The 18,724-nt window shown below is 50.6% G+C and overlaps 1 protein-coding gene across 1 annotated transcript in view; it reads left to right on the forward strand.

The window, feature by feature from the left end:
- The window catches only part of TAB1 (TGF-beta activated kinase 1 (MAP3K7) binding protein 1), a 10,495-nt gene extending 1,162 nt beyond the window's left edge, over positions 1 to 9,333 (forward strand). The window contains exons 2-12 of the mRNA XM_009290114.1: positions 543 to 603; positions 777 to 913; positions 1,093 to 1,246; positions 2,420 to 2,506; positions 3,049 to 3,187; positions 3,670 to 3,783; positions 6,132 to 6,243; positions 6,349 to 6,493; positions 6,895 to 7,117; positions 7,414 to 7,570; positions 8,624 to 9,333. Of these exons, the coding sequence (XP_009288389.1) occupies positions 543 to 603; positions 777 to 913; positions 1,093 to 1,246; positions 2,420 to 2,506; positions 3,049 to 3,187; positions 3,670 to 3,783; positions 6,132 to 6,243; positions 6,349 to 6,493; positions 6,895 to 7,117; positions 7,414 to 7,570; positions 8,624 to 8,831 (1,537 nt within the window). The 3' untranslated portion in view covers positions 8,832 to 9,333. The remainder of the gene's footprint in view (positions 1 to 542; positions 604 to 776; positions 914 to 1,092; positions 1,247 to 2,419; positions 2,507 to 3,048; positions 3,188 to 3,669; positions 3,784 to 6,131; positions 6,244 to 6,348; positions 6,494 to 6,894; positions 7,118 to 7,413; positions 7,571 to 8,623) is intronic.
- The last annotated feature ends 9,391 nt before the right edge of the window (positions 9,334 to 18,724 follow it).

Below are 18,724 nucleotides of genomic sequence, written 5' to 3' on the forward strand. Positions count from 1 at the left end.
GGCCGCGCGCCCCCACCCCCCCCCCCCCCCGCAGTGCGGTGGGGGGGGGGGGAGGCCCGCGAGGGCGGGAAGCGTCCCCCCTCAGTGGGGAGGTGGGTTTGCTGTCCCCCGCCTCCTGTGCAGCCTGGGGGCAGGGGAGCCCAGCCTGGGGGGGTGGCCCTGCGTGCTCATCGATCCGCGCCCTGGGCTGGCCTGCCGCTTTGCAGCGTTGTGGGACTGGTGGGGGGCGGCAGGTGGCTGGGGGGGCCGTGCCTGTGCTGCCGGCTTCGGGGTGCTCCGCTGCGTGAGGGGGCAGCAGGCGTTTGCAGGCTGTGTGTGTGTACACACAGTGTGTGCCAGGGAGATGGTGGCCCCAGAGATGCCTCTCATTGCTGGCAGCGGCAGGGCCCCAGTCCCCTTGTCCTGGGTGAGTGTACTCCAGTGGGGAACCAGAGCCTTCCCTGTACTCCTGTGCCATGGGTGTGTGAGGGTCTGATTCATCAAATGAATAGCTAGTGCTGTGGTGTATCGAGTGTAAAACTCGGGTGCAAATTTCACTTCAGGTTTCTTGTTAGCAACAGCTGGAGGTGCAGCCAGAGCTCAGCTTCAGAGGGAAAGGAAGTGGTAAGTGATCCAGTTCTGCAGCAGGGAATATGAAGTTATTGGCTGGGGTAGTGTGCTACCCTGTTAGCAAAGGGAGAAGGGTAGAGATGGACTTGTAACCCCACACTGGACCAGCATCCTCACTTCAGGCTGCTTGGGGTTTACATAGTCTCTTTCCTCTTTTTGTCTCCCAGGAACAGCAGCCCAGTTGGACAGACGACTTACCATCCTGCCATCTCTCTGGGGTGGGCTCAGCTCCAAACCGTTCCTACAGTGCAGATGGCAAGGGGACAGAGGGTCACCCCTTGGAAGATAACTGGTTAAAATTCAGGTAAGTGGGTTGCAGCTGGGACACAGACTCCTGCAGATGTAAGGGCAGGTAAAAGTGGTATTTAGTTTGTCACACAGGACTCAGAAGAAGAGCATGCAGGAGGTGTCTAGAGGAACTTTTTACGTATGTCTCTGTCTCACAGACATCTGTGATCTCTTTGCTTGTGCCCTCTTTGACAGGAGTGAGAACAACTGCTACCTCTATGGTGTTTTCAATGGCTATGATGGCAATCGAGTCACCAACTTCGTGGGTCAGAGGCTTTCTGCAGAATTGCTGCTGGGCCAGCTACACGCAGATCACAGCGATGCTGATGTGCGCCGAGTTCTGCTGCAGGTAAAGAAGCTTTGGCTGGGAATGGCTCCTGCTTCTCACACTACCCGCCTCCTCTTTTTGCCACCAGGGGAGCAGCATCTGGTTTCTGTGGGGGTTTGAAACATCTGCCAATGGTTGTGATTGCACTCATCCTGAGCAGCTGTAGAGCTTTGTGTCACTCCCACCTCATACCCATCTGTCCCCCTGGTTCTGTCAGCACACTGCTGAGAGCTCTCCGGGAAGCTGCAGCTGGCCTTCACTGGATTTGTAGGAGCAAGCCAGCCTGTGAAGGAGATGACAATGAGTGAAAGGTGGAAGTTAATGTGTGGGGAGATGGATTTGTGAGTGCGCTTTCTTGAGTGATAGACAAGTTTTTATAATCAACTGTCATGGTTTAACCTCAGTCGGCAACTGAGCCCCACGCAGCCGCTCGCTCGCTCCCCCCCCCGGTGGGATGGGGGAGAGAATGGGAAGAGCACAAGTGAGAAAAACTCATGGGTTGAGATAAAAACAGTTTAATAATTGAAATAAAATGATAATAATATGATAATAATAATAATACACAAAGCAAGTGATGCACAGTACGATTGCTCACCACCCGCCAAATGATGCCCAGCCAGTCCCCAAGCAGTGGCCCCCCCGGCCAGCTTTCCCCAGTTTATGTACTGAGCATGACGTCACATGGTATGGAATGTCCCTTTGGCCAGTTTGGCTGTGCCCCCTCCCAGCTTCTTGTGCACCTCCAGCCTTCTCAGTCAGTAGAGCATGGAAAACTAAAAAGTCCTTGACTAGTGTAAACACTACCTAGCAACAACTAAAACATGTGTGTGTTATCAACTTTGTTCTCATCCTAAATCCAAAACACAGCACTGTACCAGCTACTAGGAAGGAAATTAACTCTATCCCTGCTGAAACCAGGACATCAACACGCAAAATCAGATAGGTCTCTGACATTGCTTTGAATGTAATTTTTATGGTTTTGTCTCCTGTTGTGAGTAATTGCAGATTGTTTTTACAAGCTGTTAACTAGCTGTGCTAAAATAATTGTGTTTCAATGTGACGCAGTGATCCTTGAATGTCTGTATGTACAGTGATCAACCACTGTGAGCCAGTCTCAGGGAGGTGGGGATGGGTAGCCTCAAAGGTCTGTAGGTATTGGATAAGAGCTTAGTTTCTCTTTATGGCCTTTTTTAGGCTTTTGATGTGGTAGAAAGAAGTTTCCTGGAGTCCATTGATGATGCCTTGGCAGAGAAGGCAAGCCTGCAGTCCCAGCTACCAGAGGTAATGTAGCCTTAAGAACAGAGATTGCTGGATGAGTCTTGGGCATATTAGTCAGTCTGGTCCAAGGGAGGCTGTAATTGAAAATTATTTCTCTGTTGTTCTCTTCTGGGAGCTTGCGTGAAGTAAAGCGAGCGTCTTGGTCCATTTCCCAGAGTTTCCACTGTTCATACTGGCGCTAATTAGACCCATCATTGGTTATCTTTGTAAGGAACTGAATGTATCGTGGAGAGGAGTTCAGCCTGTATGTGTGGCTCTTCCAGGACAAAGCTATATGATGCAGATGAGAGGCAAGGCCTCAAATTTGCATGGCATCTGGACAGATGTGGATTCTGTTCTTCAGGTGAACTGGACTGTCATCTCCAGAATCTTATTGGAGCCGTGTCATTTGTTAGGATTGAACAAATAATTGTATGTCTTGCACAGTCTTGGCATGAGGCTAAGACATGCCAAGACGAGTCCCTTCCCTACAGAATTTTGATTCTAGCTGTGGTTTCTGTGTTGTGGACTGTGTGTTTAAGCTTCCCCCTCGCTTTGGGTTCCAGGGTGTCCCTCACCACCAGCTGCCGCCTCAGTACCAGAAGATTGTGGAGAGGTTGAAGGCTGTAGAGCAGGAGATCTCCGGAGGAGCCATGGCTATTGTGGCTGTTGTTCTCAACAACAAGCTCTATATTGCCAATGTGGGTGAGTTGTTTTTTGTCAGCACCTCAGTCTAGGCGTTTCTGAGGATGGCTGCGGTTCTAGGAAGTGAAAGAAATTTGAATGTGGGGGACAGTTTCCTTGGTCTGTGGCCAAGGAGCGATATGCTTGTTACTTATAGGAGCACTTGAAATCAGCCTGGCTCTTTATCTCTGCAGATGTTGGCTGTTGCAATGTGTATGACCAAAGAACAGAGGGGAAAACGGGTTGAGAGGCAGTAGTGCAGGTTCACTGAGAAGTGGAGAGCTTTCTTGTGAGGTACCAGCTCAGGCCTGGATGAAGAGCTGCCTAGCAGGTGTACTATGCTGCTAGCAAGGCTACTTTTTGGAGATCATGATGAGACAGTACATGAGCCTTTCTCTTCTTTTCTGTCTTTATTCCCCTCTCCTGTTCCTTTTCCATTTGGATATGTTCTCCTTCTTAACAGCAGAGCTATCTGGTGCCTCATCTCGCTGCTCCCACTGCAGGTACCAATCGGGCACTGTTATGCAAGTCCACGGTGGATGGGCTGCAGGTGACTCAGCTCAACGTGGACCACACAACAGAGAATGAGGATGAACTTTTTCGCTTCTCCCAGCTGGGTGAGTGTTGGGTTTCATGTTCTTATCTGAGAACATCGTATGCCTCCATTTATCTGGGGCACCAGGAATGACTCAAGCCACTGGAAACAATAAATGACCACAAAAAGAAGCTTATTGTAGTTTCAAATGACAAGTTCAGTGCCGCCTTTTCCTGCATATCTAGCCATTGTGAGGTTACAGAGTAAGTTCAGCTCACTGAACCAGCAGAAAACTGTCCATTTTTTTTCAAGTTTTGAGAGTTAGTTTCGTGTCCGACTGCCAAACTGACATTGATTTGCCCTCCAGCTGTGTGATTGCTGGAGTCGATAGGAAGGCAGGAGTGGAAGCACACAGCCAGAGGGTAGAAGCGGGATGGACAGTATATGACTGCTCCTTTGGAGGCAAACCACAGTTATGCTGGGTTAAGTTCTGTGTGATGCTGCACCCTTGGGATGGTGTGTTTCAATATGCCTTTGTACAAGCTGCTGCAAAAAAACCAGCTATGCTTCAGACAGAGCCAGGCCAAGCACTGACATTTACTGCTCTCACATCAGTAACTATTGAACTCTAATGCTGACATTTTGCTTTAGGCAATTTCCCTTTTCTTTTACAGTGTATGACATGTTTTCTTTCTTTGCCTAGAACTAGCCCAGACCACTTGTGTGATTGCTAGTACTGAATTCTTCTTATTGAGATACTTAATGTTCTGTACCTTTCTTTAGGTAGATCTAACTTAGCATTCTTCATTAGGTTCACCTGGTAGATACATTCTTACCTGGAGAGGCTATTGATGTGGTAATTTTCTGCTGCCAGGTCTTGGGTTTTTTTCTATTTCTCCTCCATTTCCTTTTTTACTCATACTCCTGCAATAGGGGTATGTGCTGTGAAGCAGAAGACTGAACACAAGAATCCAGGGAAAGAGACCCTTTGACTGCCTTTCTACTGCCAAAAATGCAGAATTTAGCTGCAGTCCATAGCAGAACAGGGATCTGCTAGAAATACCGACCTTAACATGGCGCAGCAGTGGCTCTCCTGCTGGCAGTCCCAGCAGAAGGGAGAGCCTGTGGAACAAGCTAGTGTGCACAGGCTGTTTTGGGGGCCCAAAGGAGGTTGTTGTAGGGCTAGGTTGAAGCATAGTGATAAGAGGTAGTGGGGATAGTGTTTGTCATGGTGGTGCCTGTGTCGCACCTCTCCTGGGGGAAGGGAGGGAGAGGTCTTAAGCCTTCGTGGCTCTTCACCCAGCACATTGCAGCTTGTTCAGTGCTCCAGGAGAGTTGCTGTGATTTAGACACAACCTTCCTGGCGTGCTGCAAGCCTCCCTGCATTTGTGTCTGTCGATAGCATGTATCCCCCTGCCAGGAGCTGGCAAATGAGCCAGGCCATGTTGATGAGTCAGCTTTGGTCTGCAGCAGATGGCAGAGTTGTGTGTTACTGCTGGGGTAGGTGTAGAGCCATCTGTGCAGTGAGGCTTGGTTTGACTCAGAGGGAGAGTTTCAGTTGGACCCCTGCCTTCACCTTGTACTGAGGACAGTCATCCCTAGATAAAATCTCAAAATAACATTTTCTGCCTGTTAGCTCTAGGTATAACCAGGGAAGGGGAATTGCCAGAACAGAACAGGTAAATGGCTCATCTGTTCTGAATCCTGCCTCAAATAGTAGCCGCACCCAGATGGTCCCTGTTAGAACCTTCTTCAAGATGGGATTCCTTCCTAGCCCCTGCCAGAGGTATATCCCCTTAAATTTGTTTAAATAAATACTTGTTTGGTCATTGTCCTTATTTTAGGAGTAGCCCACATTAGTTTGAGCACTTGAGCAAATTCAGTGCCTCTTGTAGATAGTTCCCCTTTTCTCCCTCTGCAATCGAGTGTACTAGTGAAATTGTCATGTGGCATTTAGGAGCAGGGATCAATCATAGGCGGAAGAAAAAGCAGAATCCTTCACGTATGTTTTCCTCCTTCCTGCCTTCTCCTCCCATCGCAAGCCCAGAGCTGACAGGCACAGATGTTCCCCTACCTTTTCAGCAAATGCCTGTGCTCCCAGGCCAGCTGCCACCAGTGGCTTTGGACCAGGATGTGGGCTTTGTCTCAGGGCCGACCGTTGCATTCAGAGTGTGCATGTCGGGCTGTGTGTATTTCTCTTCTTCTCTCTCCTTCCCAGATTACAACTAATGAAAAGGTGTCCCTTGGAACAGAGCAAACTGCTCTTCCTTTTCTCCCTGTTGGGCTCCTGATGATTCTTTGGCATCTTGTTTTGTCTTACAATTTTCTTTAGCTGTGGATATTTCTTTTCTCATTCCTGACAGTGTAACTAGAAGAAGTCCTGCAAGTTTCCCAAAGTCAATTAAAGTTTTTTGGTTTTCAATCTGGCAGGCTTGGATGCAGGGAAAATAAAACAAGTGGGAACTATTCGCGGGCAGGAAAGCACTCGGCGCATTGGAGATTACAAAGTCAAATATGGCTATACTGATATTGAACTGCTCAGGTCAGAAAAACTCAACTTTGTGGTTTCAAGCCCTCCTTTTCTTCATGACCCCTCCATTCTCACCTACTATGTCACCATTTAATATATAACACCATCTCTTTCCAGTGCTGCTAAATCTAAGCCCATCATAGCAGAGCCTGAAATCCACGGAGGGCACTCGCTGGATGGGGTGACCGGCTTCTTGGTGCTCATGTCTGAAGGGCTCTACAAAGCGCTGGAGGCAGCTCATGGGCCTGGGCAGGCCAACCAGGTGAGCCTGCTCGCACGGGAAACGTTCCCTTGGCTATTGACTCACTCCGTCGGTGTCAGCTGCTCTCATGCAGACTTTTCTCCTCATCTGTCCCGTGAGTGCTGGCCAGGTTGAATGCCTGTGCCACCCCAGTCCAGTCTGTAATAATATGGAAGCTGCTTTGCCGAGCCAGTTCTTCTAGGCAGCTGCCTGTCCCTTAGGAGTAGCCCATTAAAGGGAATGGGATGATTCAAGGCACAAGGGCACATATCAGCAGGTGAGACTGGCAAGCATCGCAGTCGGATGAGTTGCCATAAAAACTCTTACATCAGGTGGCAGGAAAAGGATTCCTCCAAAATCTCCTAAACATCCTTCCTCTTTTTTCTTTTTTTTTTTTTTTTTTTTTCCCCTTCTCTGCTCAGGAAATTGCAGCCATGATAGCCACAGAGTTTGCCAAGCAGACGTCGCTGGATGCTGTGGCACAAGCGGTAGTGGATCGGGTTAAGCGGATACACTGTGACACTTTTGCCAGTGGTGGGGAACGGTCCAAGTTCTGTCCCCGGCATGAAGACATGACGCTGCTCGTGAGGAATTTTGGGTACCCCCTGGGTGAGATGAGCCAGCCCACACTGACACCAACGCAAGGTATGTTGGGGAGAGAATGAAACAAAACGGAGGGTGGAAGGTAAGATTCTTGATCGATCCAGCACTGACCTAGCATCAGGAGAGGAGATACTCAGTGTAGAAGGAATTTTCTTATTAAGGGGATTATTGGCTTCTGAGACGTAGAGTCTGTGACAATTTGACAGAACACAGTACAGCATCTACGAAGGGCAGTTCAATATAAATTCTTGGGTTCTTTGGCCTTTCTTTGCCGCTGTGCACCCCCGGTCACTCATGCCTCAACTGCATTTTATAACTCTTGTTTTCTCCCTTCTCAGGAGGCCGTGTCTACCCAGTCTCTGTGCCGTATTCCAGCTCCCAAAGCACAAGCAAGACGAGTGTCACGCTGTCTCTTGTCATGCCTTCCCAAGGCCAGATGGTCAATGGTGCCCACAGCAGCTCAACTCTGGATGAAGCCACCCCCACCCTCACTAAGTAAAAGCCCTGCTCTCTTGCTACCTGCAGTTTTTCCATGAACCTCACACTGTGTAAAGTGGTTGAAAAGCAGAGAGACATCTGTCAGTTACCTGTCAGTCATTCCCTTATTTGGAGTGTGGCCCTCCTGACTGCAGTACTGACAGCCAGCATAACGTGTTAGCTGGAGAGCGATTGTGTGAGGAGTGGGAATGAGTAAAGCGAGCAGCTCTGAAGCCGGCTCTGGGAACATGCCTTGGGAGCAGCATCTGCTGCCGTTTGCGGAGGGCACTCTGGCAGCGAGCAGCCCTTCTCTTTGGATTTTGGGTGCCAAGTGTGTTGGGTGCTGTGCGTGGAGGGAGTGCGGGTGCCCTTCATTTTAATAAGGAAGAGGGGCTATGCACATCAGCTGTAAGGCTGCTGGAGAGGCTGCAAGTTGGCTTGCTCAGAGGCCAGGGTAGAAAAAAAGGATAAAGGTTAGAATTGGATCCTATTCGAATCCACTTTGCAGGATCGTACTAGTTAGTAGCTCTCGTTTAGGTTCAGCCTTTGGCACAGGGTGGTGTATGTACACACTGCAAAGTGAAGAAACGCTCTGGTTATTGTGTTCTGGTAGCTCCAGAAACAATGAGGCTGACGCACTAGAGCTGCTTTGGCTGCAACACAGGTCACGCAAGAATAGCTTTCCTTGCTGCCAGACTCTTCCCGTAAAGCTCATACTGTATGGGTATGGGGAGGCCAGCAGAGTGCATGCCTTTTTTTTTTTTTTATTATTTTGGGGTTTTTTTCAGTTTGTTTTCCAGTTTCCTCTCCTCTGTTCTCAGACGCCTGCTTGTACTTAAGGTCCTCCAGTTAAATGTGAATCAGATATCTTTGGTGTTCATCGATTCCAAGCAGTTCTCAACACCTCTAGTGCTCCGATAGAGCAAGAGACTGCAGCTTTTTACCTGTTTGCTGAGGATAGCACGATCGGTGAAAAAACTGGCACTTGTTCTGGTGCTTTTCTTGTCCAAAGCATCAGATGGGGAAAAATAAAGATATTTGTGTTCTCTCTCTCTCTTTTCCTCTCCATAGCCAAAGTCCAACTGTGACGCTCCAGTCGACTAATACTCACACGCAGAGTAGCAGCTCAAGTTCAGACGGGGGTCTCTTCCGCTCCCGACCCACCCACTCACTCCAGCCAGATGAAGATGGGCGTGTGGAGCCCTATGTGGATTTTGCAGAGTTTTACCGGCTTTGGAACATGGACCATGGCGAGCAGGGAGCACTGACTGTGTCCTAACGTGGAAATCTGCCTCCTCCAGACACCCCGCGCTTGGCTGCGTGAGCAAAGACTGAGGCAAGAATGAGAGCGCTCCACCGAGGGCTGTGTTCTGTCGAGAGTTAATTCCTATCCAGGATGTGCTGAACACTGGGCTGGGGAGCGTGTGCAGCGCTCTCTACACACGTGTTGCCCGTGCCATGCACCCAATCCTGACCAACCTCGTTCCCTCGGAAGCCCTGTGAATGGGGGAAGGGGTCTTGAATGCAACCCTCGTTGCAGGTTTTGCAAATAAAGGTGCAGAGAGGGCTCCCTCTGGATAATGCAAGAGTGGGGGCCTGTACAAAGGCTGCGTGTGCGCGCGTGTGTAGGTGTACGTGTGTGTGCCTGCGTGTGTGTGTGTGTGTGCTGTCATAATGTTTCCACAACTCAATTCATAATGCTGTGATTCCAGTGTTCAACTCCATAGAAGATACCTCTATTTTGCAGAATAAATAACTTATAGCTACATGCATTGGCACCTATGTGGCTTGTTCTCTTCCTTACAATGTCATGTGTGGGTGTGACAGCTCTTCCTGGTGAAACCCTCTGTTCCTCCAGAACAGAGGGTTGCACCTTGCAGCAGACAAGCTTCTGTTGTAAAAGTGGCCTGAGCCCTTGCAGGTGACTTAAAAGCGTAAGGTCTTTGTCCCACGCTTACTTATTTGCTGAGCTTTGGCACTGGATTATGGCTTGGAGTTAAACTATAAATTCAGATTATTGGTTTTTGTAGGCAAAATGCACATCGTTTCCCCTAATGCGGGCCACCTGGAAAGTTGTAGCGGGCAGGTGGAGTTTGTAACGCAGTTTTCCTGTACAGGCTTCTGGTAGTGCACAGCAGGAAGTTACACGTGGATAGAACCAAAACTATGTCGTGATGCGGCTGCCTTGATGCAGTTGTGCAGCCTCGTGTCGGAGCAGAGAGGTGGGCAGCGAGGAGAGGAGGGGTCTTGGCGGTCTGCTGGCTACGCATCGGGTCAGCTGAGGCCTGGACTAGCTGGCGGAGGCGTCGGGATCATGGCGATCTTCCTCTTCAGTTCAGGCTTCTGACGGCAGGCGGCAAGCGAGCCTCTTCCCTCCCTGCTCCAGCCTTTCCCTTCAGCTTGCCTCGCTGGCTCCCTGGGGAAGGAGCCTTTCCCCAGCAAACAGCGGGGGAGGCCTCGGGGGTGACTGCTGTGCCGCAGTGCCCGGTGCCTCCGTGGGGAGTTGTGATAAGGCACCAGGCGAAGCCAAGAGGGCTAGAGATTACAGGAGAAAGGGCAAGTGGGGGAACCGGCCTGGGTTCCTTCCTGGATATATTTTTGCTTCCAGGCTGGTCACCTTAGGAAGGAGAAGGGGAGTGGGAAGGAATCAGGATGAAGTAGCAGAGGATGCTACAGTTAAGACCAGTGCGTAGCCAAGCCCTGGTGCATGCAGATTCAAGGCATGGAGGGGGATTTATCCCTTTGGATACATCAAATAGCACCGAGTGCCCCAAGGCAAGATCTGAGTTCACTGAGAAATACGTGGGCAGGATCAGAGCGGTGAGAAACACCTGTTTCGTCGGAAGGCACAGCAGGGATCCCTTGCACGTAGGTGGGTGGCTCTCTGCCACTGCCCCCTCCAGGGTCCCGCTGGCACGGCTTTGCCCTGAGGGGTTTCGTGTGAATCGTGTGGGGCTCTTGGCTGCTGGGCTGCCTGCAGAAGCTCGCGTTTCCCTGCCCTCCTGTAGTTCCCAGGAAGGCTGGGTGTGCTGAACGTGCCGGCGCAGGCACCTACCGTCGAGGCCCTTCCAACCCTGCCAGGGAGGTGGCGTTCAGTGGCGTGGAGGGGAAGGCAGCAGAGTTGTGTGAGGTTTGGTGCCTTGTCCCCGAGGCTGACCGAGGCAGGGGCTGGCAGTCCCTCACCCGTGTCCTCTGCCCTTGCCTCTGCCCTGCGAGGAGCAGGGAGTTCAGGTATCTGAGCCCAGCCTGGCCTTGTCTGGGACCGCTACGAAATGTTGTTTGACCTGAGGATCCTATCCTTTCCTCCAGGTTGTTGTGTGGCTATTTAATAGGATGGTGTGATCCTGGTATGGATTAAAATGGAGTTGAAGAGGTTTTATCCTATTCTGCGTTCCCTAACCTGGCATGGATTTCAATAGCTGTATAAACAAGTCTTTCTTGCTTATTCCCCCATCTCATTGATCTATGGTATTTGCTAACTTATACCGAGAACAGTTCCAATGGGAAATAATCCAGCATGTGGATGCTCCAGATAAAAGTTTAAGAATTGCCAAACACACTTATATAAAGCAGATCACACAAAACAAACTTATGCTTTGGCATAATTACCAGTTGAAGAAGTACAAAAAAATAAAAGTGGTAGGAGCGGGTGGATCACACTAAGCTGTGTCTGTACAGCCACTGGAAAAAAGACGAGGAAAACAGGTTTTCTGTACATGCTATGTAAGCCATGGCTTAGGAGTCCAGGTCAAAGAAACAGACTGAACGTTTTGGGGGGGAGGAGGCTTGTGAGCAAATGTCAGTAGTTAATATTGTCCTTAGGGAGTGATGGGAAGATGCAGCCTGTAATGACAGCTGAAAAACCTCCTCTCCCCTGCCCCTTTAAAATGAAGGAGTGGATGGAAGAGGACAGAACCAGAGCGATCTGGAGAAACAAGAGCAGGGGCCTTTTTGCAGTGTAGTGAAATTCAAAACCACTAGAAATGTAAAGTCCTAGGCAGAAAGAGAGAAAGAAAGTGCAGTTATGCACCACAAGACTGCTGGAGAGGAGCTGGCAAATTAAGATCTGAATATGCAGAATAAGTCTGCCGTAAAGGCAGCTAATCTTATTTTTCAAGAGCTATCTCCCTGCGAGACGAGGATATAAACGAGAGGCCCTGTCCCTGGAATGGGAGCAGTCTCCGAGCTGCAGGTGCTGGCTGAGGGTCGTTAGAGGTGCTCAGGCTGTGGCTGGTGAGACAGGCTGGGAGAAGGTCCCGGTCCCAGTGCTCACGGGCAGGCAGCGAGGTGGGCGGGCAGCCGAGCTGAAGCAGCATGCTGAGGATTCAGCAGGGCCGAAGATGATGCAAAGGCTTTAGATGCTCTTGGGAAGGACTGAAGCCATATGCACCTCGCTGCACACCAGGGGCGTGGAGAAAACCCAGCAAAGACTGGAAAGGGCTTTGTAGACTCCTTGCTGCCTTTGAGGACCAGAAAGTGCTGACCGAAAGAGGAGGCCGTGTTGGGGCTGGTTTCAGTACGGAGCTGGGGCTTGCGTTCCTCTGGAGTCGAAGCGGTGCCTCCGTCCTGAGCCATCCCCAAAAGCCTTCTCTCAGCTTGTGCTCTTGCTCCTCCCCAAACCACCGTTATCACCTCACCAGGTGGGGGTGCCTGGGTGGGAGACAGGAGATGCCCCATCGTCCCTCCCATCCCTAATTTTCTGTCCCTCCCTGCTTCTCCCCCGAGAAACCTTTCCAGCAGCCTGGTGGGGAGCACCCAGCGCTGGTGGAGGGGGCTCGGCAGGTGTTGGCGAGATGCCCTTGCTGGCAGCTGTCTGCACCTTCTGCCCCCCCATACATCTTGCGGTCCCAGGACAAGCAGGGGGGCCTCTGCAGCACTGAAAAAGGGCGGTTTCCAAAAAATGCTTGGCAGGGTCGTGTCCACCCCAGCCTGGGGTGGAAATAAGCCATCAGAGGGAGACCTGGAAACTCCCAGGCTGCCTTGGGGTATGGGGGTCTGCAGCCACGGGTGGCCCTTCGATGCCACCTAAAACTGAGGTCCTCACTGTCTCTGCCGCTGAAGGATCACTGGGGACTTTTTTATTTTAAGCTCTCCGTTAGCTGAGCAGCACACCCATTTATAACAAAACCTTTAAATAGCGGAAGGATAGCCAGGCAGGGTCATGGCCGGCAGTTAGTGCTCAGCTCTGGTACCCGGTCTGTGGGCAAGTCACGCAGGGCTTGGCTTTTCTGCAGCAGCCGAAGCATCAGCTGAAGATAACATGGGCTGGTTTGTTCCCATTCAACTCTTTCTTCGCACACAGTTGCTTTCGGCACACTTGGACTTTCCAATAGGGAAGAGGCACGCGGTGAGCAAGTGTCACTCAGTGCTATCAATGCTCCCTGGACCATGCAAGCGAAATGCAGCATCCTCAACCAGAGTCTGCGCTCCCTCAGCTGCCATGCTCTGAAGAGGAAGGAATGTGTTCCTCTCTTCTCTCCCCTTTTTTTTTTTCCACCACATTAAGGTTTTGAGAGTGTTAGGAGATAGCAGAAGGGTTTGTGGCACCACTGAAAAAAAAGCCACAATTGGCCTCCTGTCATCATGGGGCAGAGATAGCCATAGCTGAAGGGTGAAGCTGCCTAAAATATACGAATATTTTTTAATTTGATAGCTAATAGATAGTTGTTTATATATATAATAGTGTGATTTTTCCTTCCCTAGAAATTCTGAGGAAGGGCTTTAGAGTAATCCTGTATAGTTCATTACTCAAGTGACTCGCCTTTCTCCGGTTAAGAGCGTCGCTGGCATCCTAAAACGTCAGTGCTGTTAACATGAGTTGTAAATAAGCCTCCGGGGATGGGTTAGGTATTTTAAATCCTATAGCTCTTTCTGTAAGCATAGGAATGCTATTCAGAGTATTCTGGCTAAAATTCAGCATGAGTACTTATATTCTGCCAACTCCAATCCCCTCCTGGAGTTTCAAATGGATACGATATTTATCTTCACTTCCCATCTTAACTATTGTATGTTGTCGCTGTAGGTTGCTAAACAACTGCTGTCTCATCGGTGGCTGTCTTTTGCTGGCGAATAAAGTGAGCCCCATGTGCATATGAACCATAAAGCTATTTGGAGTCCTTGCATAAGAACCCCAAGATACATGTAAGCTGTTAATATTTATTATGTGGAGCTGAGAACATCACTGAAGATGGAGGGATTAGAGTAACTGAGTTCAGGCTGTTGAACAGCCAGACAGAATGGAAGAGAAAACAGATGCCCTGGAGGAATAAGAGCAAAAAGCATGAGAAATTTTCTGCATGCAGGATTAGACTCCAGTGGAGCATGGAAAGAAAAAGCCTGGGAATGCTCCGGCGAGCCAGGGCGGATAGGACGGATGCAGCGTTACGGCTTCTTGCTTGGAGGTGAATCGTCCCCTCTCCGTTTCCCCCAAACAAGCAGCAGCTTAACCACAGGCTCGCTGGGCTGCAAACAGCAAGAGCCCTGTGAGAAGGGACCTGGCCACAGCAGGAGGCAGGTCGGACGAGGTGTTTCCAAGGCACATGAGAGAGGACTCGATCTTCTGGGCTGTGCAATGCTTGGGCCTGGCCCTCTCTCTGCTAGGTGTTTTGGGAGTCTCCTAACCTGTTTTCTCTTTTTGCCTCATCTCTCAAGAACAGCGTGACCTAGAAACTGCATTTCTTCTGCTGGTTTTGCCTGAGCTGGGCAAAGAGCTTTTCTCTGCCTTACAAAAACCAAGTGACGGCAGGGAGCAACACCAGCCTCTTTCTGCAGAGCAAGGTCCTCGGCAAACCACCTGCCTTGATGTCCAAAGGACTGGTAGCAAGGAAAGGCGAGGCTCGGAGAGCCAGAGGCTCTGGAAGGGCGGCCAACCCTACACCTCTCCTTTTGGGAGCTACAGAAACACTTCTGCACAAAGCCCTTCTGGTTACCATGGCACTAAGGCAGCCAACAGCCACCAAAACACCTCGGGAAGCCACTGGGGGTTATTTCCCAAAGCAGCCACAAGCCCAGTCATCCAAAACTGAGGTTCCTAGAGGTAGTTGGGCATTTCTGAACATACAGCACAGATCTCCCAACCAAAGCGAAATCGGGCAAACCTCTGATGAGAGTCGGTTGCTTTGGAAAATTCAGGACTCCTTTCCAAGTACGGGGATCAAAGCCGAGCTGTTAGTGGTTTCATGCATCAGCGATTCGGAAAGTCCCTTGCTCCAGCCAACGGCAACTGGCAGTTGAAGCAAAACAGGTAGCCACTCTTGTTTGCCTATGCGCTGCGGGCTCCTCCTGCCCTTGTCGGTGTCGGAGCTGCTCGACCCCTGTCCTGGCTGCAAACCTGCTCAGTGAAACACCCAAAAAACTGGTGCATCCATCACCTCCGAGGCAGCTGGGCAGGGTCCCCTTCCCATGGCTGGGGAGAGGGTGATTTCACATTGCCGTCATGCAGATGGGGACCATATGAGGGAGGGGGAGAGCCCCCGTGCCTTGTCTCGACCAAATCTCCACCTCAGACCCACTGTGCAATCCCCATGCAAGGGACACCAGCCACCCGCATCAGGAAAGGGATGCCTCTGTGCCTAGTTTTAGGCAAAGCAAAGCAAACCAGCCAGGTCACCCAGTTTAGCCTCGGTTAAAGGTTTGCTGTGGGTGCCTGCCACAGCGCAGGTGTGAGGGCAGAAACGAAAACTCACCTCTGAACAGGCTTGCTGGGCACTGCTTGTTGGTTCGGCATAGAGGCTGGACCCAGCCGGCCCTCCTGCAACCCACAGCATTTTTTACCTTCAGCCATGTGCTGTATGAAAAGGGAAGAGGCTCTTCTCTCTGTTTGAAGCAAGAAATATGCAGAGAAGCAGCTTCAGAGCTCATCCCTAAAATACTTACAGCTCTTAAATGTAAATGAGTCAGGCACTAAGGCAAAATAGCTTTTGGAGATGAATTCTTCATCCAGGTAGTTCAGTAATTTACCGAACACTCCCCCCCCTAATCCCAACATATTCTGGAGCCAACTCTGCTTCTCCTTATTGCTCCTGTCATTCGCTTTTCCAGGAGTTCTCAGCTGCTGCGGTGAGAAATATCCAAAATAGCTCCACAAGGGACTTCTCGGAGATCTGAAGCCGTGAAACAACAACAGCAAAAAAAAAAGGCTAGATGGGAAATGGAAAAGGTGAGGAGACAAAACCAGCATGCAGTCAATAAAAGCTTTCAGAGAAGAGATAAGAGCAACAAAACACAGAATGGCTTACTGCTCGCTAAAGGTGTGATGGGAATGAAAGGAGCTTTTGCAAATGTCTGGAGGGGGAAAGAAATTAGAGAAGTGTATCCATTAGTAAATGAGTGTGTGAGTGTATTATTCATGGCTGCAAATATCTGAGCTGCAAAAGCGCGACATTTTTATTTCTATCTGCCTTTAGCGGCAAATTTAAGAATTTTGGATAGCAAGGAAATAATTAAGACCTAATAAAGCAGCTTGTGCCTGCTGCTGCAAGCAAGGAATGTGGCAGCATCCCTCCCGAACTCCACAGGGCTGTTCACCTGGATGAAGTTACTCCATGTTTGCAGAACTGCAGCTTGAGTCGGCATGAAAAAACCCAAACAGATACAGCACCTTGACAGAAATAAGGTACAATATTCAATGATTTAGCTGAGATGCATATCAGCTGGTGCCCTTCACCATGGGATTTCGTTTTCGGTAAGTCACTGAGGTCCCGCAGCTGTTTGGCACCAAGGGACCCTCACTGTCACCTCCTTGACCCCCAGCAGTGCCCCTTGGAGGGGTGCAAGAGGACTATGCTGCGCCTGGAAGCAAGGTGGGCGGCCAAACGTGCCTGCGATTTGCAGCTGCCATTGCCAATCCCACCACAAAGCGGCTGTTAATTGTTATGCTTGGCACCTCCAGACAGCCTGGCTACATCTGGTCGGCCGCCTGCCAAGCATGCGAGCAAATGCGTAGTTCTGGGGAGACACGTTGTTGCGCTAATGGTCTTATGCAGAGCTTTAAGTAGGCTGGGGACCTGCGGCTCTCCAAGCAGGAGAAGCATTTCACTCTCCTCTAATTAGACCAATTTCTCAAACCGGGGCATTGGAGCGGGGCTGCAGTTCCTGGAGAAAGGGACAGCTCTGCAGGCTGTTGGCCAAACCCACTGCGGGGGAGGGAGGGACGTGACTTAGCAGGACCCCCCATGCAGGGGAGTTGGGAGGCACACTGCCGCACCCAGCCTTTTGCCGCAGCCTCTCCCACACCCCATGGCCGGATGGGTGCCGGTTTTGTGGTTCTCAGAGCAGCCGATAGCCCGTGACACAAACCAAGACATGGGACAGGGGAGAGATGTGAGGTCCAAGTGTTAGCCAGGCCCCGCATCCAATGGGAAAGCCAGCTTTGTGCCGGTAGCAGAGAAATGAGGGCAGTTTCCAGAAGAAGAGCAGCCACAGCTAGCGGAGATCAAGGGATGAGAGAAGAATATGTTGTGACAAACTTCGTTTGAGAGGTGGCTGATGTTTATTGAACCACAGGGGCATGGCAGCTTCGATAGGAATTTTCAGCAGAGAATATAAGTATTTCTGTATTTCTGAAAAAAAAAAAAAGAAAATTGGCATGGCTATAAATACAGCCATGCGAAAGCACACTGCGTGGAGGACCTGGACTGCAATGATAAATGACTGCTGAGTGCTATTTAGGGCACGGAGGCCTAAGGAAGTGCCAGCGAACTAAATATCTAGTCAAGTCTTGGCATCTTCACTAATGAGTTCAAAGGAGGATGGCAAAGGGACCTGCTCCAGGCTTCCTACTTATCCGGGGCTGGTGAAGTCCCCACGCTGGAAAATCACTCTGAGAGGCAAGAGTTGCATCAGTGTTGCTGCAGAAACTCTCCCAGGTAGCACAAAAGCAGGCTATGCCATGTGGACTTGGTGGGGACAACCCACAGAAACATTAGGAAAATGTAATGGGCATCGAAACCAAAAGGGTTTGGTGGGACACACCACATCGGACAGACTCCAGTGAGAAAGCCCGAGGGAGCTGGGCTGTCCAAGCAGCCTGGTCTGACAATTGTTCCGTGCCTGTTTGAGTCCTTCTATTATTTCTGCTAGCATGATCAAAAAAACAAGTCACAGAAGTGTTTTCAAATCAGAACAATTTCCTGGCCAAACACCAACGAAATTTTGACTTTTTATCCCCGTCTGGTATGTAAACACATTTCAAAGGGCTGCAGTGGCGGAGGGGAAGGAATCTCCACTCCAAGCCAGCTCCTGCTAACGGGGAGCAGTGGCTGCGTTCCATGGGCACCGGCCCTTCTGCGGGAAGGTGCCAGTCCTGGTCTGCAGGGAAGAAGGGAAGGAAGCGGCTCCAGAGTTTGGTATTTGAACTTGCCTCGGACCGCTGACTTTGCAGCTTTATCGCCAGTGGGCTGAACTCTGCAGCATCCTCATCCTCCCACCTGCCCCCAGGCTGCCCTTCGGCTCTTTTGGAGGAACCAGAGGAAACCAGGTCGAGGATCTCAGCTGGATTAAAAAATAGCCCAGGGGAAAAGAGAAATTTTTAAAAAATGTGGGTTTTTTCAGCCAGATTTTTGCTGTCCCCAGTTGGGCTCAGCAAATGGACTTACGTGCAGCAGAGCTGCTTGCGGCACTCAGTTTTGGAGCCGTTCCCACCACGGGGGTTGTACTGTGGATGGCAGGCTGGAGAGGTGCAAGGGGGCCTGGGAAACACGAGCAAGATGCAGCAAACTCGGCTCAGCCTTGCCAGGCTGGTACCTTGCAGGGACCGCTCGTGGGAGGAGGCAGAGTGAGATACACATCTCTGAAGAGCGGGGAAACTGGAGAGGAGACAGCACAGGTGATGGTAGGGCAGTGATGTGGGCAAAACTGGATTTTGCTACCCTGAGGGTAGGAAAGGGTTGAAGAGAGGAGGGTAGAGAGGGATAGTGTGGGCACAGAGAGCAGAGGAGGGCCCAAGTGACTGTCTGTGCTGCTTGCCCTGCTCCCAGATGTTCATGGTGGTGGCCGAGGTGCCCAGAGCTTCCTGCCGTCAAACAGCTCCAAGAGCTGGCACTTGCCTGGCAGCCGGCAGCTGGGGAGGGCTGTGGTGTGCTAGCATGGGCTTGGCAGGTCGAGGACTATAAAATGGATTCAGTCCCCTTCTAACAGCTGAGATCCGAGGAAAGATGTGTGGACCACCCCATC

This window comes from Aptenodytes forsteri, unplaced genomic scaffold (genome assembly GCF_000699145.1).
Source record: "Aptenodytes forsteri isolate BGI_AS27 unplaced genomic scaffold, ASM69914v1 Scaffold284, whole genome shotgun sequence".
Taxonomy (NCBI): domain Eukaryota; kingdom Metazoa; phylum Chordata; class Aves; order Sphenisciformes; family Spheniscidae; genus Aptenodytes; species Aptenodytes forsteri.